This window comes from Talpa europaea (assembly GCF_964194135.1).
Source record: "Talpa europaea genome assembly, chromosome: X".
Lineage (NCBI taxonomy): Eukaryota > Metazoa > Chordata > Mammalia > Eulipotyphla > Talpidae > Talpa > Talpa europaea.
Window position 1 is genome coordinate 95995106 of NC_140081.1, and position 18845 is coordinate 96013950.

Sequence of the window (18845 nt, forward strand, 5' to 3'; positions counted from 1 at the left end):
ATGGAAACATCTGCCCCACGTGCCGGAAGCCAGGGCGCGGCAACGACGCTGCGCCACTCGGCGTCCAGCTGCGCGGAGCCGCTGCGGGTGTCATCGCGAGACGAGCTCGCCGAGATGGCCGCGGCTAGTCAAGGTAAGAGCCGCCCGGCGCGCGCCGCCGCCGCCGCCGCCGTCTCGCCGCGGAGTCCGCTGCCTGAGCGCCGGCTGGGCCTCTGCGCGTCTCGGGCCTGGAGGGGCGTCCCCGGGAGCGGGCCGCGCGGGCCCCCGAGTGCTCGGGCCTCTTGGGGGCCGGCCAAGGTCAGCCGCTGCCTGGGCGCCCGCCGCGGCCGGGAACGAGCCAGGGGCGAGCGGCCAGAACGTTCCCTCGCCCTCCGGCCCGCGGGGGCGTCGTCACCGCCACGTCTCCCGGTCGGTTACCTTGGGACCGCTTCTCGGCCGGGCCTCGGGGCGCCAGGACCGCCTGGTCCCTCCCCGCGCCCCCCCTGTCCCCCGCTGCCCTGGGTGAGGTCACGCCCTGCACGTCATTCGCTGACAGCTGCACCCTGGAAATTGTGTGCGCCGCCCCCCGCCCCCTGACTAGACGTGCTGCTTACACGCCGCAGCACGAAGCGGGCGGAACGATTGCCCTCGGGCCCGCTGCCCCGGACCCGGCCACGCAGGGGCAGGAGCCAGGACGTGCTGTGCGGCTTGTGGACGCAGCTGCCGTGCTGTCGTCGTAGGTCGCCCGCACGCTTGGTCCTCCCGGTTACCTGCTGATGCCTGGAGACTCTTACCCAACTTCGCGGTGGCACTGGGGATCTCTCATTACACCCCCCTATTGACTGGCGTTCCCTAATACGCTAAGGGGCTTGGGAAAACTATATCCAAACAAAAGTCAAGACTCATTCTTGCTTCCTCCAGGGGAGAGCCCCCCCTTGGGCTCTGCACTGTTCTCCCACAGCAATAACACTTTGCCATAACTGTGTGCACCCAGGGTACCGGCCCTCCGTCTGCCTGGTTTGGATCCACATTTGCAGTCTTCCAATTCTCGAGTTATATTTTCTGTATAGTGTCACGCAAAGATTGACATTCTCTTTGTTTTCTGCTTTGGGTTTCCTCTTCTGCCTGTTTCTGGTGATTACCAACACCTGCTAGCTCTCATGGACTCTGGGGAGGACTTTCCACTTGAATTACCTTCTACCAAGTTATTGCAAATCAAGTGGCCGTATGTTTGCATCTGCTCTGGACTCTTCCTGCCTCACAGCTCTTCTACTCTATATCACGCACACCCTTGTGAGCCTTGACATCAACTACCCATGTTGCTCTGTGGCTTTACAAGATGTCGTGAAATCCTCCAACTTTTCTTCTTTCCCCCCAGCATTGTTTGGGCACTTTCGTGGCACCTCTCTTTCCTAGATGATCTCAGCATGACTTAGACACTCATGCTGCTTGCTGAGTTGCTCTGTCTTCCTCCTCTTGGATCTGGGTAGCAGTTGGTGACTGCCAGCAGGGTGCTGTGGCAGCAACTCTGTGTTGCTTCAGAAGCCAGGTCTTAGATGGCCCTGCAGCTGCCCTCCACCCCTCGTGCCCTCAAACACAGCCACCACACAGTGCCCCCCACACAGAGGACGCCTGCGTGTGGGAATGTTGTCATGACTCCCAACTCCACTTGTAAGTCTTCCCTTGAGGTGAGCGGTGAGGCGGTACATCCTGTTGCAGTCCTAGTCCGCCTCATCTGACCATGTTAGACCGCCATCTGGCTCCTTGAAATTGTGGGGTGATTTGTCAGACAGCCATAATAACTGGGACACTACATATAAGTCCTTTGCAACTCTGAATTTGGGAACCAGTGTGGCATTTCTGGATAAAAATGTCCCCTTTCACTGGGCTTCCTTGGGCCTGTGTTGATATGCAGAGAACAAACTGCAAGGGCGCATCTTTCCCGACATCCCCGTCTCCACGTTCTGCTCCTCAGTTTCCTTTGTGTGCGGTGCAGAGACGCAACTTCGTCACACTTAGCCGGTGCCATGCTGCCATGAACGTGGCATCGTTTTCCCGTCTTCGTGTCTAATGCTTAGAAATTCAGCCAGTGCTGTACTGTTGCCCTGTATCCTGTGGCCTCGCTAATTCAGTTATTCCAGTAGTTTTTGGTAGATTACTTGGCATTGCTGTACACACCATCAGGCCAATCTGCTGCTAAGTAGTTTTATCATCTCCTTCCCGGTCTGCACTATGTCTCTGTTGCTCTGCCTGGCACCTGCAGTGTCCAGCAGGAGGCCGTGTTGACGTGTCTGCACCCGCTGAGCCCCAGCAGCAGCTGTTCCCTGGCCTCAGTGTGATGTCAGCGGTGTATTTTCATACATGCCCTTTACCAGATTGAAAAAGAGCCCTCTTCCTGTTTTCTAACGAACCCTCTGATCTCTTCCTTGACCTTCTGATGACTTAGAAGTGTATTTAATTTCTCCAGTAATTTCCATTTCACGTTGCAGTGTCTCGCCACAGTGAGTATTCGTGCGCGTGTATCCCCAGCTCGCGCGCTCCCGGTAAAGGGCGTTACCCAAAGTGTTTGCATGCTTTCATCAGCAACGTGTCTTCTCAGCCTGAAGACGCCTCTTTGAAAGGCCCTTCCGGCTCGTGCTCGTGCTCGTGCTCTTCCGCGACTCTTCGCGCAGCCTGAGAGTTTCCTTAACTTTGGTGTTTGTTCGCGGTAACATCTCCATCACTCTGGTTCTGCTCCTGTTTTCCTTACTTCTTGCTTTTTCCATTATAAGGCTTTTCCTCCTGGTGTGGGGAATTTAGACTGCCCCCTCGGCGCTGTGAGGAAGGACTGTGAAGGCCGTGTGCCAGAGGGACGGTCATTTAGGGCGAGACCGACAGGAAACGGCTGTGAGGGGCAGCTGCTGACACTTCGTATTTCTCTCAGTGCGGTTTGTTTCCAGAGAGGCGTCTTCCCACAGAGAAACTCTTTTTCCTTTGGGGCAAATCGTTCGACCGCTGAACCTCCGTTTCTTATGAGATGGGCTGTAATCGGCAGTGGCTTTACTGGGACGGACATTTGTATTGCTGGCTTAGCGCTCCTCTCGCTGTCGCTCCACGGGTGCCGGCACTTGCGGGCTGCTGGGCCGACGGGCCAGAGAGGAGAGGCCAGTGGGGCTGGCTCTTCCATTCAGGGCGCCTTAAGAAGTATCTGCGAGCAGCTTTGCTCGGTCCTTGGCTGTTTTCACATCGGAGAGGGAAAGTGGAGTTCTCAGTCTAAGTTGTTAGGGCTGTTTCTCTCTAGCAGGTATTGATTTGAGCCTAATTTTCAGAAATTGCTAGTCAGAATTTCAGAGGTTATTTATGACTTAAAGTAGAGTGATTCGGAGGGTCTGAACACGACTATCTCTTAAAATCTCAGTCGGCCAAGGCCTACCGTGACGACTATTGCTGGAAGTAACACTTCTTGTTCGGTGTCTTCGTTCTTGTAGGAAATTTCGAGGCCCTGGACCTGGCCGAGCTCGCAAAGAAGCAGCCGTGGTGGCGCAAACTGTTTGGGCAGGAGTCGGGGCCCTCCGCCGAGAAGTACAGCGTGGCCACCCAGCTGCTAATCGGCGGCGTCACTGGTTGGTGAGTCACGTGGGGGGCGTCTGCGTGGTTCGTGCGTGATTTAGCGTGAGTGTTGCAGGAGCCACCTCCTTTAAGCAGCCAGCACGCCTGGCCTTCCGGGCGCTTGCCCCAGTGCCCACCCCGACACCCCGGGCGCGGCTTTGAGGGCCCATGCGGGCCTTGCTACCTGGCACTGGCCTCTTGAGATCGCCCTCATCTTACGCAAATTCGGCTCAGAAAGGCCCGCTGCCCGCCCGGGCGCGTGCGAGTGCTGGGAGGAGGCTGGCTGCTCCTTGGTTCCCTTGAAGTGGGGCACAGCTGAGGGCTTGCTGGTATGAAATTGGAAAAGTTGTAGTAGTGAACTTAGTTTGGGATATCTTGTCCATCCTGCTCACGAACACTGCTTGTTACATCCGAAAATTTCGCTTGTGTGGTGACACCCGAATACACGGGTGCCTGTAATGAGTGGCGTTCGGGCGAGCGCAGATACCATGGGACAGACGGGGTGCGAGGGTTTGCCCAGCTCCCCAGAAGCTCGGCGCGCCCAGTCCTCAGGGCCCAGGTGTCCTTGGCTGGGTCCCGGCTTTTCCTTCAGTGCAGTCACTGGGCCATCAGTGTGCCCCGAGCTGTTTCTGTGTTTGCTGTGTGGGACACCAATTGTGCCAACTCATCCTATTACAAAATCTCCCCGCCCTCCCCACGGGTGCCCGTGACTATTGTGGTCTTTGTGTTCCAAAGCAGCTTCTTGACTGTTATTTTTTGTTTAATAAAAACTTGACATGGCATAAACTGTGTATATTTAAAGGATACATTTGACAACTTTTACCATGTCCCACCCCCATAAACCACCACAACCGAGACAATAAATATATCCATCCCTCGAAAGGTTTCTTGCGTCCTCCTGAATGGAATTATACAGTTGTGTGTTTTCTTGTCTGGCTCCTCTCACTTAACACACCGATCGCACGGTTCATCTGTGCCGAGTCTGAATCTGTTCTTTTTAATTGCCGGCTCTTCCGTTTGTGGGGAGCCAGTGTATTCATTCCCCTTTACTGGCTATTGCCTCGTTTCTGCTGTGGGGCCGAAGTTGCTGTGAACACGCGTGCACAAGCCTGGTGTGGAAACTTGCCTTCATTTCTTTGCGGTAAATCCCTGGAACTAGTGGGGTGGATCACATAGTAGGTGAGTGTCCTCACTTTTCCCCAAGTGCCTGTCCTGTTTCGCGCCTCACTGGCAGTGAGGGTCTGGGGTCTCCAGAGCCTTGCCGCACCTGGTCTGACGTCTTTGCCATCCTCGTGGGTGTGAGCGTTGTCTCATTGCGCTTGCTACGCTTCCCCGATGACTGCTGAGCTCGAGCCCCTTTCCCTGGGCTTACTCCTGCCGTCCGATCTCTGCATGAGGCGTCTTTGATGTGTTCACTGGGCTGAGGGCTCTCTATTCTGGCACAGGTCTTAGAAGGGGACCTGCCAATGTATTCTCTACTGTCACTTTTTATTGTCTTCTGAAGAGCGGGCGTTTTTAGCCTTGAGCTGTAGTGTATCCGCTCCTTCCTTCATAGGTCTGCCTTTTGGAATCCTGTCTGAGAGTATTTGTATACCTCGGGGTCACCGAGATTTCCTTCTAGATGATGTATAGGGTCGGGTTTTTTGGCCCACAATCCATTTTGCTTTCCTTCATGTACGTGCTGCATTCTGTTTTCTCACGTGGGTGGCTGTCTTGGAGACTGTCCTCTGCGCTGAGTGGCCTTGCCCCTGCGAGGAAGTCGCTTTTCTAGGTGTGTACTTCTGCAGTCTTCCACGGATCTGTTTGCCTCGGTGCCGTCGTCACACTGCTGTGATCGCTGTGCCTCTGTCAGCATGCGGCCAGGTAGCGGCAGCCTTCCGCCTTGGTTCTTTCTCAAAGTTTTGACAATTCTGGCTTCTTAGCGTTTTTGTATGAGTTTTAGACTCCGCTTGCTGCCAGTTTCTACACACATGCCTGGTGAGAGCCTTTTCCTTCTCCAAGAAATGCTTGGTGGGCCCAGTGCTGCTTGTATCGGCGCGGTCCCTCCACGCTCCATGTGTTTATGCTATTTGAAATGGCGTTACTTTTTAAATTTTAATTTCCTATTCATCACTTGCCTATAGAAAAGCGATTGATTTATTTTAAAGATTTATTTATGCATACAAGAGCTAGGGTACTGCCAGAGGTGCAGAGGGTGAGAGGATTCACCAGAGACAGAGCGGGGAGCAGAACAGGCAGACGGACTGAAATCCACTGCTGAGGGGGGCAGCGGGGAGACAGGAGAGGTCTGCTGTGCCATGTGGGTAGCTCCCTGGGCGGGGATCGAACTTGTGCTGCAGTGGCTGCAGACAGCTTCATGGGCTGTGTCTTAACCCTTTGTACCACCAGGGAGGCCCCAGCAATTGATTTTTGTGTGTCCCTGTTGACCTCCTCTGATGCAGTCCTGACAAAGTTGCCCCTATTAGTCCGTGGCGTTTGAGGGCGCCCAAGACCTCCTTCAGGTTTGATCCTTCTCTGGGAGGGTACACAGAGCTCACAGGAGGTGGTGCAGCAAAAGGATAGAGACTCAGATGAGCCCAAGGAGGAGGCCTGCACCCCCGAGTCCAGGGCCGTGGCTTTGCTGCAGGCAGGAGCCCACGAGGCTCCCTTGCATGGGGGCCCTTGGACTCTTGGCGTGACACTTTGTCAGACGTGGTTCACGTTGACCGACTTAGTATTAATCTGAGTTTGGAGTAAATATACAGGTACAGCTGCACAAATAATGATATATACGTGTGTGGGGACATGTAATTTTCGTCAAGGTGAAATTCACGTGACATAAAACGAGACTTAAGCGGGCAGCTCAGAAGCCTTCATCGCATTCACAGATTTCTGTTTCTTGTGCTTTTCATGCGTGAGTCGAGATCCAGATTTCTATCTGGTATCTTTTTCCTCTGCCTGGAAGACTTCCCTCTAACTCCCCTCACGCTACTGGCCTGCTCGGAGGTGGGTGGGGGTGAGCAGAATTGTGAGGTGACCTGACCTTTTTAGAGCAGGGGCGGCAGAGTTTTCCACGAGGAGCCAGATAGCAGCTATTTCAGGCTTGGTAGCTACTCAGCTCTGCATCTGTAGCTGTTGCCAACAGGCCACAGGGGCCAGATGGAGGCCAGGAGGAGGCACAGGACTCTGGGGTCAGGGCCTGAAGCCAGGGGAGGAGGAGCCGCTGGCACCTGGAGGGTAGGAAGAAGTGTCTCCAGAGAGGCGTCAAAGCCGTTGATAGGTCAAGATAGATGGAGGCGGAGCAGTGGACATTAGCATTTGGCAAGGTCAGGGTCACTGGTCACCTTGTTAAGAATAGTTTCCATGTTGGTTATCGTCCCCATAAAATTCCCACCCCCCCCTTGTTTTGATCCTACTCCCTTCTCCCCCCCATCCCCCCGCCCCCGTAGTATGTCTCTGGTTTATAGTTGCCTGTTGATTTTGATTTTTACTTTATTATAATTAGTCTTTTTCCTCATCCCTTATTTAGGTTTTCTAAATTCCTGCTATGAGTGAGACCATCCGGTACTTTGTTTTTTGTTTTTCTTTCTGGCTTCCTTCTTTCTTTCTTTTTTTAAAAAAAGATTTATTTATCTATACAAGAACTGGGGTACAGTCAGAGGCACGGGAGGGTGAGAGGATTCACCAGAGACAGAGTGGGGAACAGAACAGGCAGACTGACGAAATGCACTGCTGAGGGGAGCAGCAGGGAGACAGGAGAGGTCTGCTGCGCCCTGTGGGTTTCTTCCTGTCTGGCCGGGAATTGAACCCGTGCTGCAGAGGCTGCAGACAGCTTCACAGCGTGGCCCTCAGCCCGCTGCGCCACCAGGGAGGCCCTCTTTCTGGCTTATTCCACTGAGCATGATCCCTTCCAGCGCCATCCATGTTGCTGCAAATGGCATGTGTTTATCTTTTTTGATTGCTGAGTAATATTCCATGGTGTATATGGACCCCATCTTCTTGATCCAGTCACCTATTTTTGGGCATTTGGGTTGTTTCCATAGCTGAGCTATTGTCAACAGTGCTGCAGTAAACATAGGGGTGCAGGTGCCCTTTGGAATTAATGTTTTTGTGTCCTTTGGGTAAATACCTAGGCGTGCCAAGGCTGAGGCTTGCCTAGAGTGGGTTGGGAGCACAGGCAGAGGGGACAGAGGTGTGAGTAGCCACCCTGCGAGTCGTGCTGTAAAGGGGAGCAGAGAGAAGAGGTTTTGCCACAGAGGTGGGTCTTGACGGCAGCGGACAGTGCAGAATCTCCACCCCCGCACACTCGGTGGGGGGAGAACACGTCCGCCCAGGGTCCCGTGTGAGTGTCACTCTCCCCCTCCTCACCCTGCCTTTTTGTCTGTTCCTCCCTCGGGTTTTCCTAGCATAAAAAGTGCCACCACCCTGTCCCCCACACTCAGGCCCGTGTTCCCTGATTGGCTTCCCAGACAGCTCTGCCCTCCCCTGCCAATGCCCCTTACCTTGCTGCGCCACCTCTAGGGTACAGCCTAGGTCTCCCTCCTCCCTCCAGCCTCCATGGTGGAGCCAGGCCGAGCAGCAACACCCAAGGGGGATTTCGAGAGTGCCGCTTAGCTGAGTCAGGGCTGGCTGCGCCCTGGAGAGGCCTGCCTGGGAGCCCGCCAGCCACCAACCTGCCTGCTCTTGCTTGCTCCCTTAGGTGCACGGGTTTCATATTCCAGAAGGTCGGAAAGTTGGCCGCAACTGCAGTGGGAGGCGGATTTTTTCTCCTTCAGGTCTGTATGGGAAGTGTTGGGAGACGTGTGTGGTCGGGGGAAGGGAGGCGGGCGCGGCGTGCGGAGCTGTGCATTGGGCTGACCCGGGGTGCAGGTCCCCCTGCTCTGCGTGCCCGTCTGGACTGCGTGCCCTGGTGGGGTTGTGGGTCTGCCCCCGTGGTCTGCTCCAGCCTGCATCTCCACAGTCGCCGAGACCAGCTCTGCTGGCTGCTTGGCCGTCCTCCCTGCGGACAGACGCGTCTGCACTGTGGGAAGGGCCTCCCGGGTGCGCCTGGCTGCCGCCAACCTTCCTCTCCCCCCTGGAGGCCGCTTACTCCTTGTGCCATTTGGGCCAGTGGCAACTCCATGGCCAGCACCCTGCCCTTACAGTGCCCGCTGCAGTTGGGGGAGCCTTGCTCTCCTGCCGAGTGTGCGCGCGTGATGGTCTCCACTTAGTCAGAGGGCTCGGCTTCCTGCCCAGAGTCCAGGCTGACGGCCGGGGGCCAGGGTGGCGCGTGGTCTGTGCTCCCCTCCAGCTGCTGCGTGCCCCTGGCCTGTGCAGCGGAGGAGGCGGTGCCTTCGCGCTTGGGTTCTGCTCGGAGCGCTTGGTTCCGCTGCCTCCCTGTTATGGGAATGTGCCTCGCTTTGTGTCCGTGTGTGTGTGCGTGGCTAACGGGTCGTTTCCGGGTGCCAGCTCCCAGCTAACCGTTGCCCTGCGTGAACGTGTGCGCGCTCCGTGCCCACACGCCCCTGCCCCTGCCACCGCCGGGTGCTTTTCATCTTTCCCTTGTCTCGACGCTCGTTCCTCGCCCCCTTCCTTGTGCCGTTGGACCTGCGGCTCTCGCCCCTTTCCTCGTTCAGCGTCTTCCCCCCCCTTTTTCTTGGGGCCCGCCCCGCCGCAGGCTTCCTTGTCCGTCGCCCCGGGGGCCAGCGCCATCGCCTTGTGCTCGCGGTTCCTCGGCGCCATTTCTCCGCCCTGGCGGGACAGGTCACGCGTAGAGTGGCTCTTGGACTTCGCCGTGACCGCCCAGGGTCCTGTGGCTCCCCAAGTACCCACAACTGCAAGAGCCTTTACCTGTTTTTGAAGCGGCTTCCCCCCCAGAAGGCTGCGGTTCGCGCACTTCCATGCGTGTCTCGTGGACCGCAGTCCTTGCCCGGCTGTTTGGGTGAGGGAGCAGGTGGGGGTGACGCGAACTGCGACAGAGAATCTAGGACGGGCAGGGCGAGCTTCGCTTTTAGCTGTTTGAGCTGCGTGTGGTAGAGACGGCTTGCCAGACCTCGCCGCGCTCCGGGCCGGTGGACTGGCGGCGCGCTCCTCGGCTGTGGCTGGCGCCGGTTCCCAGAGGCGTCCGGGTCAGCCTTCTCCTGCTCGCGCGTTCTCTCCGGCTTTGTCTTTCCCTGGGGAAGGCGGTCCAGCGTGAGAGTCTGTTGGACGTGCCCCTCCAGGGCCTGTCGGGGAAGAGCTGCGGCTTCAGGAAGCTCAGGCCTTCTTGTCACCTCATGTTCGACTGCCAGTGCGGATGTCCCTTGGGGCTGGCTTTGAAACCGGGACTTGGTGGAGATGGTGCGCCAATTTCCAGCACCAGGCCTGGGGCCTTCCCTGGAGGGCGGTTCTGAGTGGTCGTTGCTGTCGTTGTCCTATGAAGAACTGGAAGGGAAAGTCAGGGCATTTGGTGCCGCACCTCAGTCCCTCACGCAGCAGGAAGGCAGGCAGGCCTGCATTCCTTACCCAACTTCTTGTTGAACTCTAGCTCGCAAACCATACTGGCTACATCAAAGTTGACTGGCAGCGAGTGGAGAAGGACATGAAGAAAGCCAAGGAACAGCTGCAGATCCGCAAGAGCAACCAGCTCCCCACAGAGGTCAAGAGCAAAGCGGAGGAGGTGAGACCAGCTGCTCCCGCACAGGCAGCCGCTGCGTGTTGCAGCTGCTAGCGCCACTTGGCCTCACGGCACTGGTTGGATCCTGTAATCCCCCTGGGCGACCTTCCTCGGGGCTGCGCGTGCAGGGGTGCACGGCTGTGGGTGCACCAGTGTAGTTGCATTCTCGTCGGAGCTGGGGCAGCACAGGGCTGGGGCGAGGGTGGCACTGCTCCGCCCGCGCAGTCATTTTCAGTCCTACCTGCGTCACATGCACTGTTTTCTCTCACTGAGTCCCACTGCCCCAGGCTCTGTGAGTCTGGAGGGCCTAAGCCTGCACCCCATGTTGTTCAAGGGTCCATTGCACAGGTGACTGGGCAGGTGAGGGGTTGGGCCTGAAGACTGCATAGCTAGCAGAGAGATCCCGACGTTAACGTCCTTAGCACAATAACCCATCGCGCTGTCTTCTGTTTCTAGGTGGTGACATTTGTGAAGAAGAATGTTCTGGTGACTGGTGGATTTTTCGGAGGCTTTCTGCTTGGCATGGCATCCTAAAGAGGGCGACGTTGCTTCCGTGACTGCTGTGTTCCTCCAGCCAGCAGCCTCTTCACTCCATTGTAGGACATGAAGCCCGTCCTCCTCCTCCTCCTCCTCCTCCTCCTCTCCCCTGCCATGGTGTAGCCGAGTGGCTTCTGCAGGCATCCGTAGGCGCAGGTTACCCGAGAGCTTGACGGCGACAGAAGAGACAGTAGTCTTAAGCTCTGCTCCCAGCCACTCCCCGGCACGCTCCCCAGCTGACTAACCTGTATGTCAGCAAGAAGGTTCCCTCCCGCCCGCCCCCCCCCCCCATGTAACGCACTGCCCAGAACATGCTGGAAGATGGTCGGCAGGGGGAGGGGTGAATGGATCCTCAAAGTTGTCCCGAACTGGTGATTTGGGAAAGAAGTGAGAGCACCTGGCAGCCTTGTGTGTGCGTGTGGGGGAGCGGAATACACTTGTCTTGAAGCAGAAACGCTGTTGCTGTGGTGTCCGCTTTGTCTTAGCCGGTTCCAGGCCGCGGGAAGAGGAGCACGGGGCCGCAGCAACTAGCTCTGAGTGGAGGCACGAGGGCCTCATGCCCGCCGTGCTGAAGGGTTGTCCTCAGCCGGGGAGGCATGCAGCCTGGCCGCACGAGATGCGACCTGGGGTTCATTGATCATAGAGCTTTGAAATGTGAAGCGTCCTCACCTCTTGTCCAAACACCGGGGCAGCCGCGGCCCCCGAGTGCCGATGCTACTTCTCTGTTCAGTCAGTAGCAGCCGAACACTTGAGGCCACGCTGCAGGCACGGGGGTGGCACCAGTGGCCCTCGGGAAACAACTCTGCCCCTCAGCAAATGTCACTCGCTGCCTCCTGAGGGCCCCAGCTCTTGGAATTCCTCTTTAAAAGTTTATAGACAACACTCACGCTCTTGGCACGTTTTGCTGCAGTGGCCTGTCGCCATCTAGAATACCTGGTTGCAGTCCATCCGCAGAGCTGAGCTCTTAAATGGGACTCAGTGTCTTGAATATGTGAGAATGGTCTCATAGAGGGTGTCTGGAGAAGGGACCGTGACAGCTATTCAAGACTCGACTTCTGAGCACACGTCTGCCGTGCACAGTGCCCTGCGAAGTGTGTATTTTTAAGACCTGCCTTTAAAATGTGTTTTTTAACTTCTCTGGGGATGCCATATTGAGTTTAGAATTGTAGAGTCTATGGAATTCATCCATTTGTGTTTTTCTCCTGCAATCACGATATGACATTCTGCTGCCTATTTTTATTCAGACTGAAATTGTGTCACCATTGCACCTTGTTTATCAACTTCGAAACATATACCCGTTGTGCTGTTTCGTCGCGTTCCATACGTCTCAAAGGTCAGCGCTCTTCCTGGAAAGACAGTTACACAGCAAACCACATCATACACCTGCTGAGTGTGCAGAGCCCCTCTGCTTTGTTTGAACATGTGTCCACGTAGGCCCCCATCACCGGGTGCATTTGCCCCTCCCGTGCGTCTCTGCTTGGGCCAACCCTCTGTTCCAGTCTCTCCCCCTTGGCCTTGGGACGCCTCAGCTGGGTGGTCGTGTGGGTCTGGGCAGTTACTGTCTCAGAGGCTGACGGAGGACCACATGGGATCAGTGTTCTAGAAGGAATCACTGACACAGCTGTCCTCCTCCTTCATTATGGATGCACTGTGAGCGTGCGCACTCGGAGAACTGGGCGGAAATCTTTGGATGTAATTTCCATAAATCATGTGGTGGCGCTTATGGCCGTGATGTATGACGCTTAAACAGCCCTGAACGTTAGAGCAGTGTTTCTGTAAAGAAAACCGACAGTGTTTTTTTTCTTTTGACAAAAAGTGCACTTTTGTCGAACTGTAAAGTCAGCTTGTCGATGCGGCAAATCTTCCCTTTCTGGACTTGAACTGGTAAAAAGTGCCATCAAGGTGACTGACAGCTCGCGTGGGGGACCTCTGCGCTGGACGCCGGTGTCCACGAAGTCGCAGGGCTAATGAGCGCGCCTTGCTGCCTCTGCTGCAGACACCGCAGCTTCAGGCACCTCCAGAGGCTGCTTGAGAGGGTGAGCAGGGGCGGGGGGAGCAGGGCCGGGTACAGGGTCTGGCAGCCGTGCTGAAGCCCTGGGGTGAAGGTGGTGCGGCCCGGGCCATTTAGAGGGTGAGATAGGGGCCCCAGGGCCGAGGGGCAGTCCCACCGCAGCCCCAAGCCCAGAAGACGCTTGTGTGTGTGAAGCGGCTCTGGCAGCCACTTCGTTTTCCGTCAAAGCAGCCAAGGAGAAAGATGTGAGCAGCGACTCCTAAGGGCTCGGCGAACCTCTGCGGTCGGACTGAGCAGACCGGAAGGAGCAGGGCGATCGCTTTCAAGCCTCGAGCTGCTGGGAGCCCGGGAGGCCGCGGTCCCGAGCGCCGGCCCCAGCCCTGCTGTCAGTTGATAAGTGTAGTTTAGATTTGTATGTGATGTGGACACTGTAAATGCTTTATTAAACTGCCTTCCTGTTCACACAAGACTTGGCTTAAATGATTTCCTGCAGTTTTAGCACGTTTGTGGAGGGTCGCTGTCGGCGCGTCCTCGTCCAGTGGCCCCCAGGATCAGACCGGCACTGGCATGTGAAATGTCCTGAGTGGAGTACCCACACTCCTGAACACAGTAACCGCCCCCCCCCCCACCAGCAGTTCCTAGACACCCAGGACCGTGCTTTGGAAAACGGTCTCAAGTGTGAGTGTGTGCGTATAGCAGCACAGGCGGCCTCTAGCGGGACGGACAAAGGGTCCCCATGTTAAGCACCAAATATTGGTGTTGCCCCCAAATTCCCATTTTCACGTCCTAACCCACAAGGTGACAGTGTCAGAGTTGATTGGCTCGTGTGTGTGGACTGGTGCCCTTTCCACAGAGACCCTGAGGCTCCCTCCCAGCATGTGCTGACCTGAAGCTGACCCTCGAAGCAGGAAGGGCTCTGTGCCCAGACATGAATCTACCTTGGCCTTGGCCTTGCAGCCTCCAGAACAGGGCAATACAAATGTCGTATGTTGTCACAGCAGCCCAAGGGCCTAGGTAACCTGTTGGAACATACGCTCTTGCTTCAGAAGTCATCTTTTGTGGGGGTGGAGGCATGCTCAGTGGTGGTTCTAGAACCTGAGGAAAGCACGCTGCAGCCTTGTGTCAACATGTGGTGAGTTTCACTTTAAGGATGTTTCGAGCTAGCAGGCCCAGCAGGGAGTTCTTAGTCAGCCTACCATTTCCTGATCACGTCATCTGCCCGATAGGCCCTCCCAGCCCCCCAAAGAAAGTGACCTCAATAGTGAAGTGATCAGTCACCTCAACTGGAAGGATCGACCTCCCCGAAGACGTTCGGGACAACGCTCCCCAGACCGGCACGCAGCTTGTTTTGAATTGAGACTCCTGACAAAGCAGTGGCCGTCCCCACCTACTCGAAGAACAGCTGGGTTCTGAGCCCATGTAGGGTTTCACCAGAAACAAGCACCCGAGAACCCTGTCTGCGCGGCAGACACATGATTACACACTGCCTGGTTTTCATCAGGCCGGCCCGCCCTCTGCTCCCACTGGGGCCTCCAAGCCCCTGCCCCTGTGCTGCCCTGCCATCCACGTGGGTCCTGCACACACTTGTGAAGTGCGTCCCTGACGTGATGTGGCGGCATCCCGTGCCCAGAGGGTGGGGCGATGCCCTCTGCACGCCTGCGCCACCTTTCTGTTCAGAGCAACCTTCTGCTTTGCATGTTCCTACTCGCTTGACGGACCCTGCCCGGTCCATAAATTGCTTATTACAAAAACCAATTTGATCTTTGTGTGCGCACAGCTGAAATTGCTTCTAAGAGTCGATCAGCCACCGGGACGCCAGTTCTGTGGCTGCCTGCCTTGGATGCAGCGCCTTTGGGTGAGGCCAAACTGGAAAGACCTGTCCTGAGTGTTGCCAGTGCCCCGTTCTGCAGCTGGCTCCGCGGGAGCTTCGCGTTCCCTTAGCGCTGCTGCGAGCAGTGTCCATCGAGGCCACGCGAGTGTCCGAAGCGCGTGCCCGCGGGCTTGTCCCCGAGTGTTCTCCCGAACACGGTGCGGCGCTTCCTTGATGCCGAGAGGCGGAGGGGCCATGGGGAGATCTGCGTGCAGGGGTGTCTGTCCCTGTGGGACTGGGGGCCCTCCCCAGGGCATATGTCCTGGCTCCCCAAACTGGAAACTGTCCAGACCCCATCCTTTCCCGTTTTTAGGGGGCTTCCTCTCCCAGGCACAGCTGATGAAATCAGTGGCAGCTGAGCTCCTGCCCTAGGCCCTGCTGGGGGGCCGGCCCGGCCTAGGGCTCCCCCTTTCCCGGCCCCGGGTGTGCTGAAAGCCCTTGTTAGCGTCACGCCACACTGGCTTGCTCCCGGGGTGGAGACAAGTATGAGCCGAAGTCTTTTGCTTAACAGGTTTATTTTAGCAGCTCAGTTTTATTACATTCCACACATTTGTTCTGCTCATGTTTCCATCTGCCCTGCGTGGATAGCAGAGCCATTAACTCTTAGAGCTGACCCGTGTGTCTGGTGTTGGCCGCTGCCTGGCGGAGTCGGAGAGAAGCAGAAGCAGCCTGGAGGCCTCGGGGCGGTGGCGACTTCTTGAAGAACTTGGCTTCGCAGTGGCTTCGGTGCCAGCTTTTCTTCCTCTTCTCTTTCAAACCCTGAGCAGACCAGCGATCTGCCCCTGGGAAGGCGGGCACAGCACTGGCGCAGCTCCTGGAGGACAGCCTGGCACCTGGCCTCCGCGTAGCTGTTGGCTGAAAGACAAGGCCAAGCTCAGTCATGGGCTCTGGGAGCCAGCGGCCCTGCACACCTCGCCTAGGGGCGTGGGAGAAGGGTGCACCCACATGCGCCGCCTTGTCCTGACTGGAGCACTCGGGAGGCTTGTCAGGAAGGAGCATGATTTACAAAGTGGCCAAAGGTGTTTACACTTACTCTCCTTTCGCCGGGGTGCTGGCTCGGAACCCTCTTTTTTTCTTTCCTTTTTGGTTACTGGGCCTTTGCTAATTTGGCGAGTCAGGAATGCTCGCACAGTGCCCCCCTCCCTCCCCAGTGAGACCTTCAGGGCTTGCTTACTGCAACCCTTTGCACAGCTGTGGGCTAAGAAGGCCTTTTGCACTTTGAGAGGATTGTGGACACGTACGGAGAAGGCCCACTGGACCCCAGGAGCGAGTCCTGCCTGGCCCTTTGCATCGACCCCAGGACCCGACCCCAGGAGTGCCAGCGCTGCGCGGGGGGTTGGCTCGGGACAGGAGAGAACTGGCCCCGCAGCGCAGCACTGCAGACCTCCATGCCCGTGCCCCGCACACGAAATGGGCTCAGAGGCGAAGAAAGAATCAAATCGCTTAGTCTGTGTACAGCCCTGAGGGCCGTGCCGGTTCTCCCGCCACTGGCCTCCTCCCTGTCTCCCCTTCAAACCATGGGGGATTTACTGGGGAAGAGAAATCATAAAAAACTTTCTTCCCTTTTCTTAAAGTTGTAGGAAGGCAAGGAGAGGGCAGATGAAACGGCCACTGCGCAGCAACAGGTGAGAACAGGTCAACAAACAAGGGTTTTTGGTGCGCGGAAGAATGAGAAGAAGGGGCCGGTTTTAAAATTCACATAGCTCGGCCGCAAGTGCGTCCTGTGTGTCCTGCCAATAACCATTCGCTGGTCAGTAAAACTCATTGGCTGCTTTTTTTTTTTTTTTTTAACTTTCGACCCCTAATCTCCCCACCCCGCCCCTTCAAATGCGGTTGCTTTAAAAAAAGCAAGTTGTCAGCCGCAGTGAAGTACGACCTATTTGTAACTGGTCTTTTTTAAAAACAGGACTCTGCTCAGCTTCAGATCACACCTCTGGCTGCATCCCTGCATCACACATCTGGCTTCAGATCACACCTCCCAGCCCAGGGCCCTGCGACTGTGCAGGCGAGGGCTGAAGCCCTCCAGGCGAGCCTGGCCTAGCCAGGCCTTGAGCCAGATGGAGATCACCTCACTTTTTATTTTCGGCATCTTTGATGACACAGTTACAGAGACATTACATTCTGAGAGGAGTCAATATTCTTTGCTGAGAAAATGAATGTTTGGTCTCTTTTAGTGAGTTCATAGTGTAGAAATGGAGCCTAATACAACCTTGTAAACATTTCTGTATTGCACAGGCTTGCTTCTGGCACGGATCCTTCTGTGGCATTTCCAGAGAGCTAAAATGGAAAAAAAAAAGAGATGTTTATTTTGTGTTTATCAAGATTTTAAAGCCCTTCTAGATGGAATTTTCTTTGGAGACAAGCAGTTACAATTGCTGGAAAACGATTACACTAAAAATACTCTTCCCACTCAGGATGAACCAACTGTATTTTTACAACATCCATCTCATTCAGTTTGGGAGATAAAAATAACTTGACATGGACCAAAAAACCCTTCGATTCGATCGTCTTGAATATTGCAAGCCAGCCCTGGAGCCCAAGCCGCAGCCCTGCGGCAGCCCCCCACCCCTCAGCCTTCACAGAACCCCGCAGGGTAAGTGGTTCAGCTCCTTGAGCCTTTTTCCTTATGACTCCTGTGTAAAGGGGGCTCACACCTGACAGCCCTGGGGAGGGCGAATGGGTAAAGGGCAGAAAGTGCCCGAGGCAGGAACGACTCGCCACACCGCAGCTGGTGTACCCAAGGTGTTTTCAAAAGGAAAAGCTCTCTTTTAATGTATTCAAACCATCACGAGTACTGGACTGAGAACATTCCTCATCAGCGAGCGAACGCTTTCCTAGGAATCAGCAGTGTGTGGCGCTAGTCAGGCCCTGAGGAAGGTGCTGGCGAACTGCGGAGCTCTCACAGAAACCAACTTATTTAAAACCTCTGTAGCCAGAGAAGGGATTTCAGTGCCCGTGATTTTGAGCAGCGACTTCTGAACATTCGAAGACACACTTTCAGAAAGGAAAAGGGCCCAGGAGCCTTCGCAGCTAGTTTCATCAGTGCAAACAGCTTCCTACCCCCCACCCCGGCCCCCTGAGTGAGGTCAGTGCTGGGATGGGAACGGTGGAGCCAAACCTAGATATTTACAGGCTGGGAGAAGGAAAGGCAGGTGAGTTGCAGGGCAAGGAAGCGACAGGTAGCGCTGCCGCCTAGGAGCCGCGCTCTTCTCGAGGGCAGTACCCAGTCCGTGGCGAGCGGGGCAGCTGTTCTGTAGCAGGTGCTGACTCTCTGGGACTCATCGGGCCCCAGGTCCAGCTGATGGCGTCCATGGAAGGTTCGGTGGCGAGCTCCAAAGGAGTCAATTTCAAGTTACATGTCCTGACTACGTGCTTTTGTGGACTGGCTCTCTGCCTGCGCCCCCTCTCTGCAGTTCCACCTGCGGGCTTCTTCACGACCCTTCCTAAACTTGCGTCCGTGAGCAGCTGTTCAACCCATTCCCGCCCCGGGGCCCACCGGTGGGTGGACCGCAGTGGGGGGCGAGGCGATGGACAAATACTGAAAGGGGCGGAGGCGCGCATCGTCCTGGGGCCGCGCACCTGCAGAAGAGAGAGACGGTCACCGCCGGCACAACGGGGCAACGTGGACAGGGTGGGGTGAGGGGAGCTGAGTACGTACCAGGTTAATCGTGGGGCAAAAGCTTAAGCAACAGCTCCTGTACCCCCCTGACCTGTCAGGAAAAGCACAGTTTAGAGGGCACGCTGCCGAGAGTCCCCCGCAGTAGAAAGCGCCCCAGCCGCCCGCGTACCATTGTGTGGTGCTGGATCTGCCACAGGCGAGAGCTGTTGTCCATGTAGCGCCCCTCAGGGTAGAGCTGCCACATGAGAGGCAGCTGGGACGTGAGGAGGTGACTTGGCCTGGCCGCGTCACCTAAGGGCACCTGCACCTGCTTCACTCGTGCCCTGAGGCAATTCGTGTCCTGGTGGGAAGAAGTGATGGAAAACAAGAGCACAGACTTCAGAATTCGGGGCTGGCCGGAAGGAAGTGGTTTGAAAGCAAAATGAGTAAGTAGGTAGACAGCAGTTACCTCCTCCAGGACAGCCACCCACGTGCGCTGGTATTCGTCGCGGTAGATGCCCTCTTGGTGAACCCAGAGGCGATCGGGTGGAGCCCCCACATCCTCTCCTGCCATTCTGGGCTTTGGGTTCCAATTCTAGCCCTGCTTTTCTGCACCTAAGCCTGCAGCGCCCGCGCACAGGACACAGGT

The 18845-nt window shown here is 56.3% G+C and overlaps 2 protein-coding genes across 2 annotated transcripts; one reads left to right on the top strand and one right to left on the bottom strand.

The window, feature by feature from the left end:
• FUNDC2 (FUN14 domain containing 2) lies at positions 1–11127 on the top strand (the record flags this gene model as incomplete). Its single annotated transcript, XM_084258544.1, has 5 exons — positions 1–133; positions 3447–3585; positions 8246–8321; positions 10052–10183; positions 10637–11127. The coding sequence occupies 5 exons, from the start codon at positions 1–3 to the stop codon at positions 10712–10714; spliced, it is 558 nt and encodes a 185-aa protein (XP_084114670.1). The 3' UTR covers positions 10715–11127.
• Positions 11128–18260: 7133 nt separating this feature from the next.
• On the bottom strand, positions 18261–18770 carry MTCP1 (mature T cell proliferation 1; the record flags this gene model as incomplete). The annotated part of the gene is made up of 3 exons (XM_084258808.1): positions 18261–18308; positions 18387–18557; positions 18666–18770. 3 exons carry the CDS (start codon positions 18768–18770, stop codon positions 18261–18263), a joined length of 324 nt encoding a protein of 107 aa, XP_084114934.1.
• Between the last annotated feature and the right edge of the window lie 75 nt (positions 18771–18845).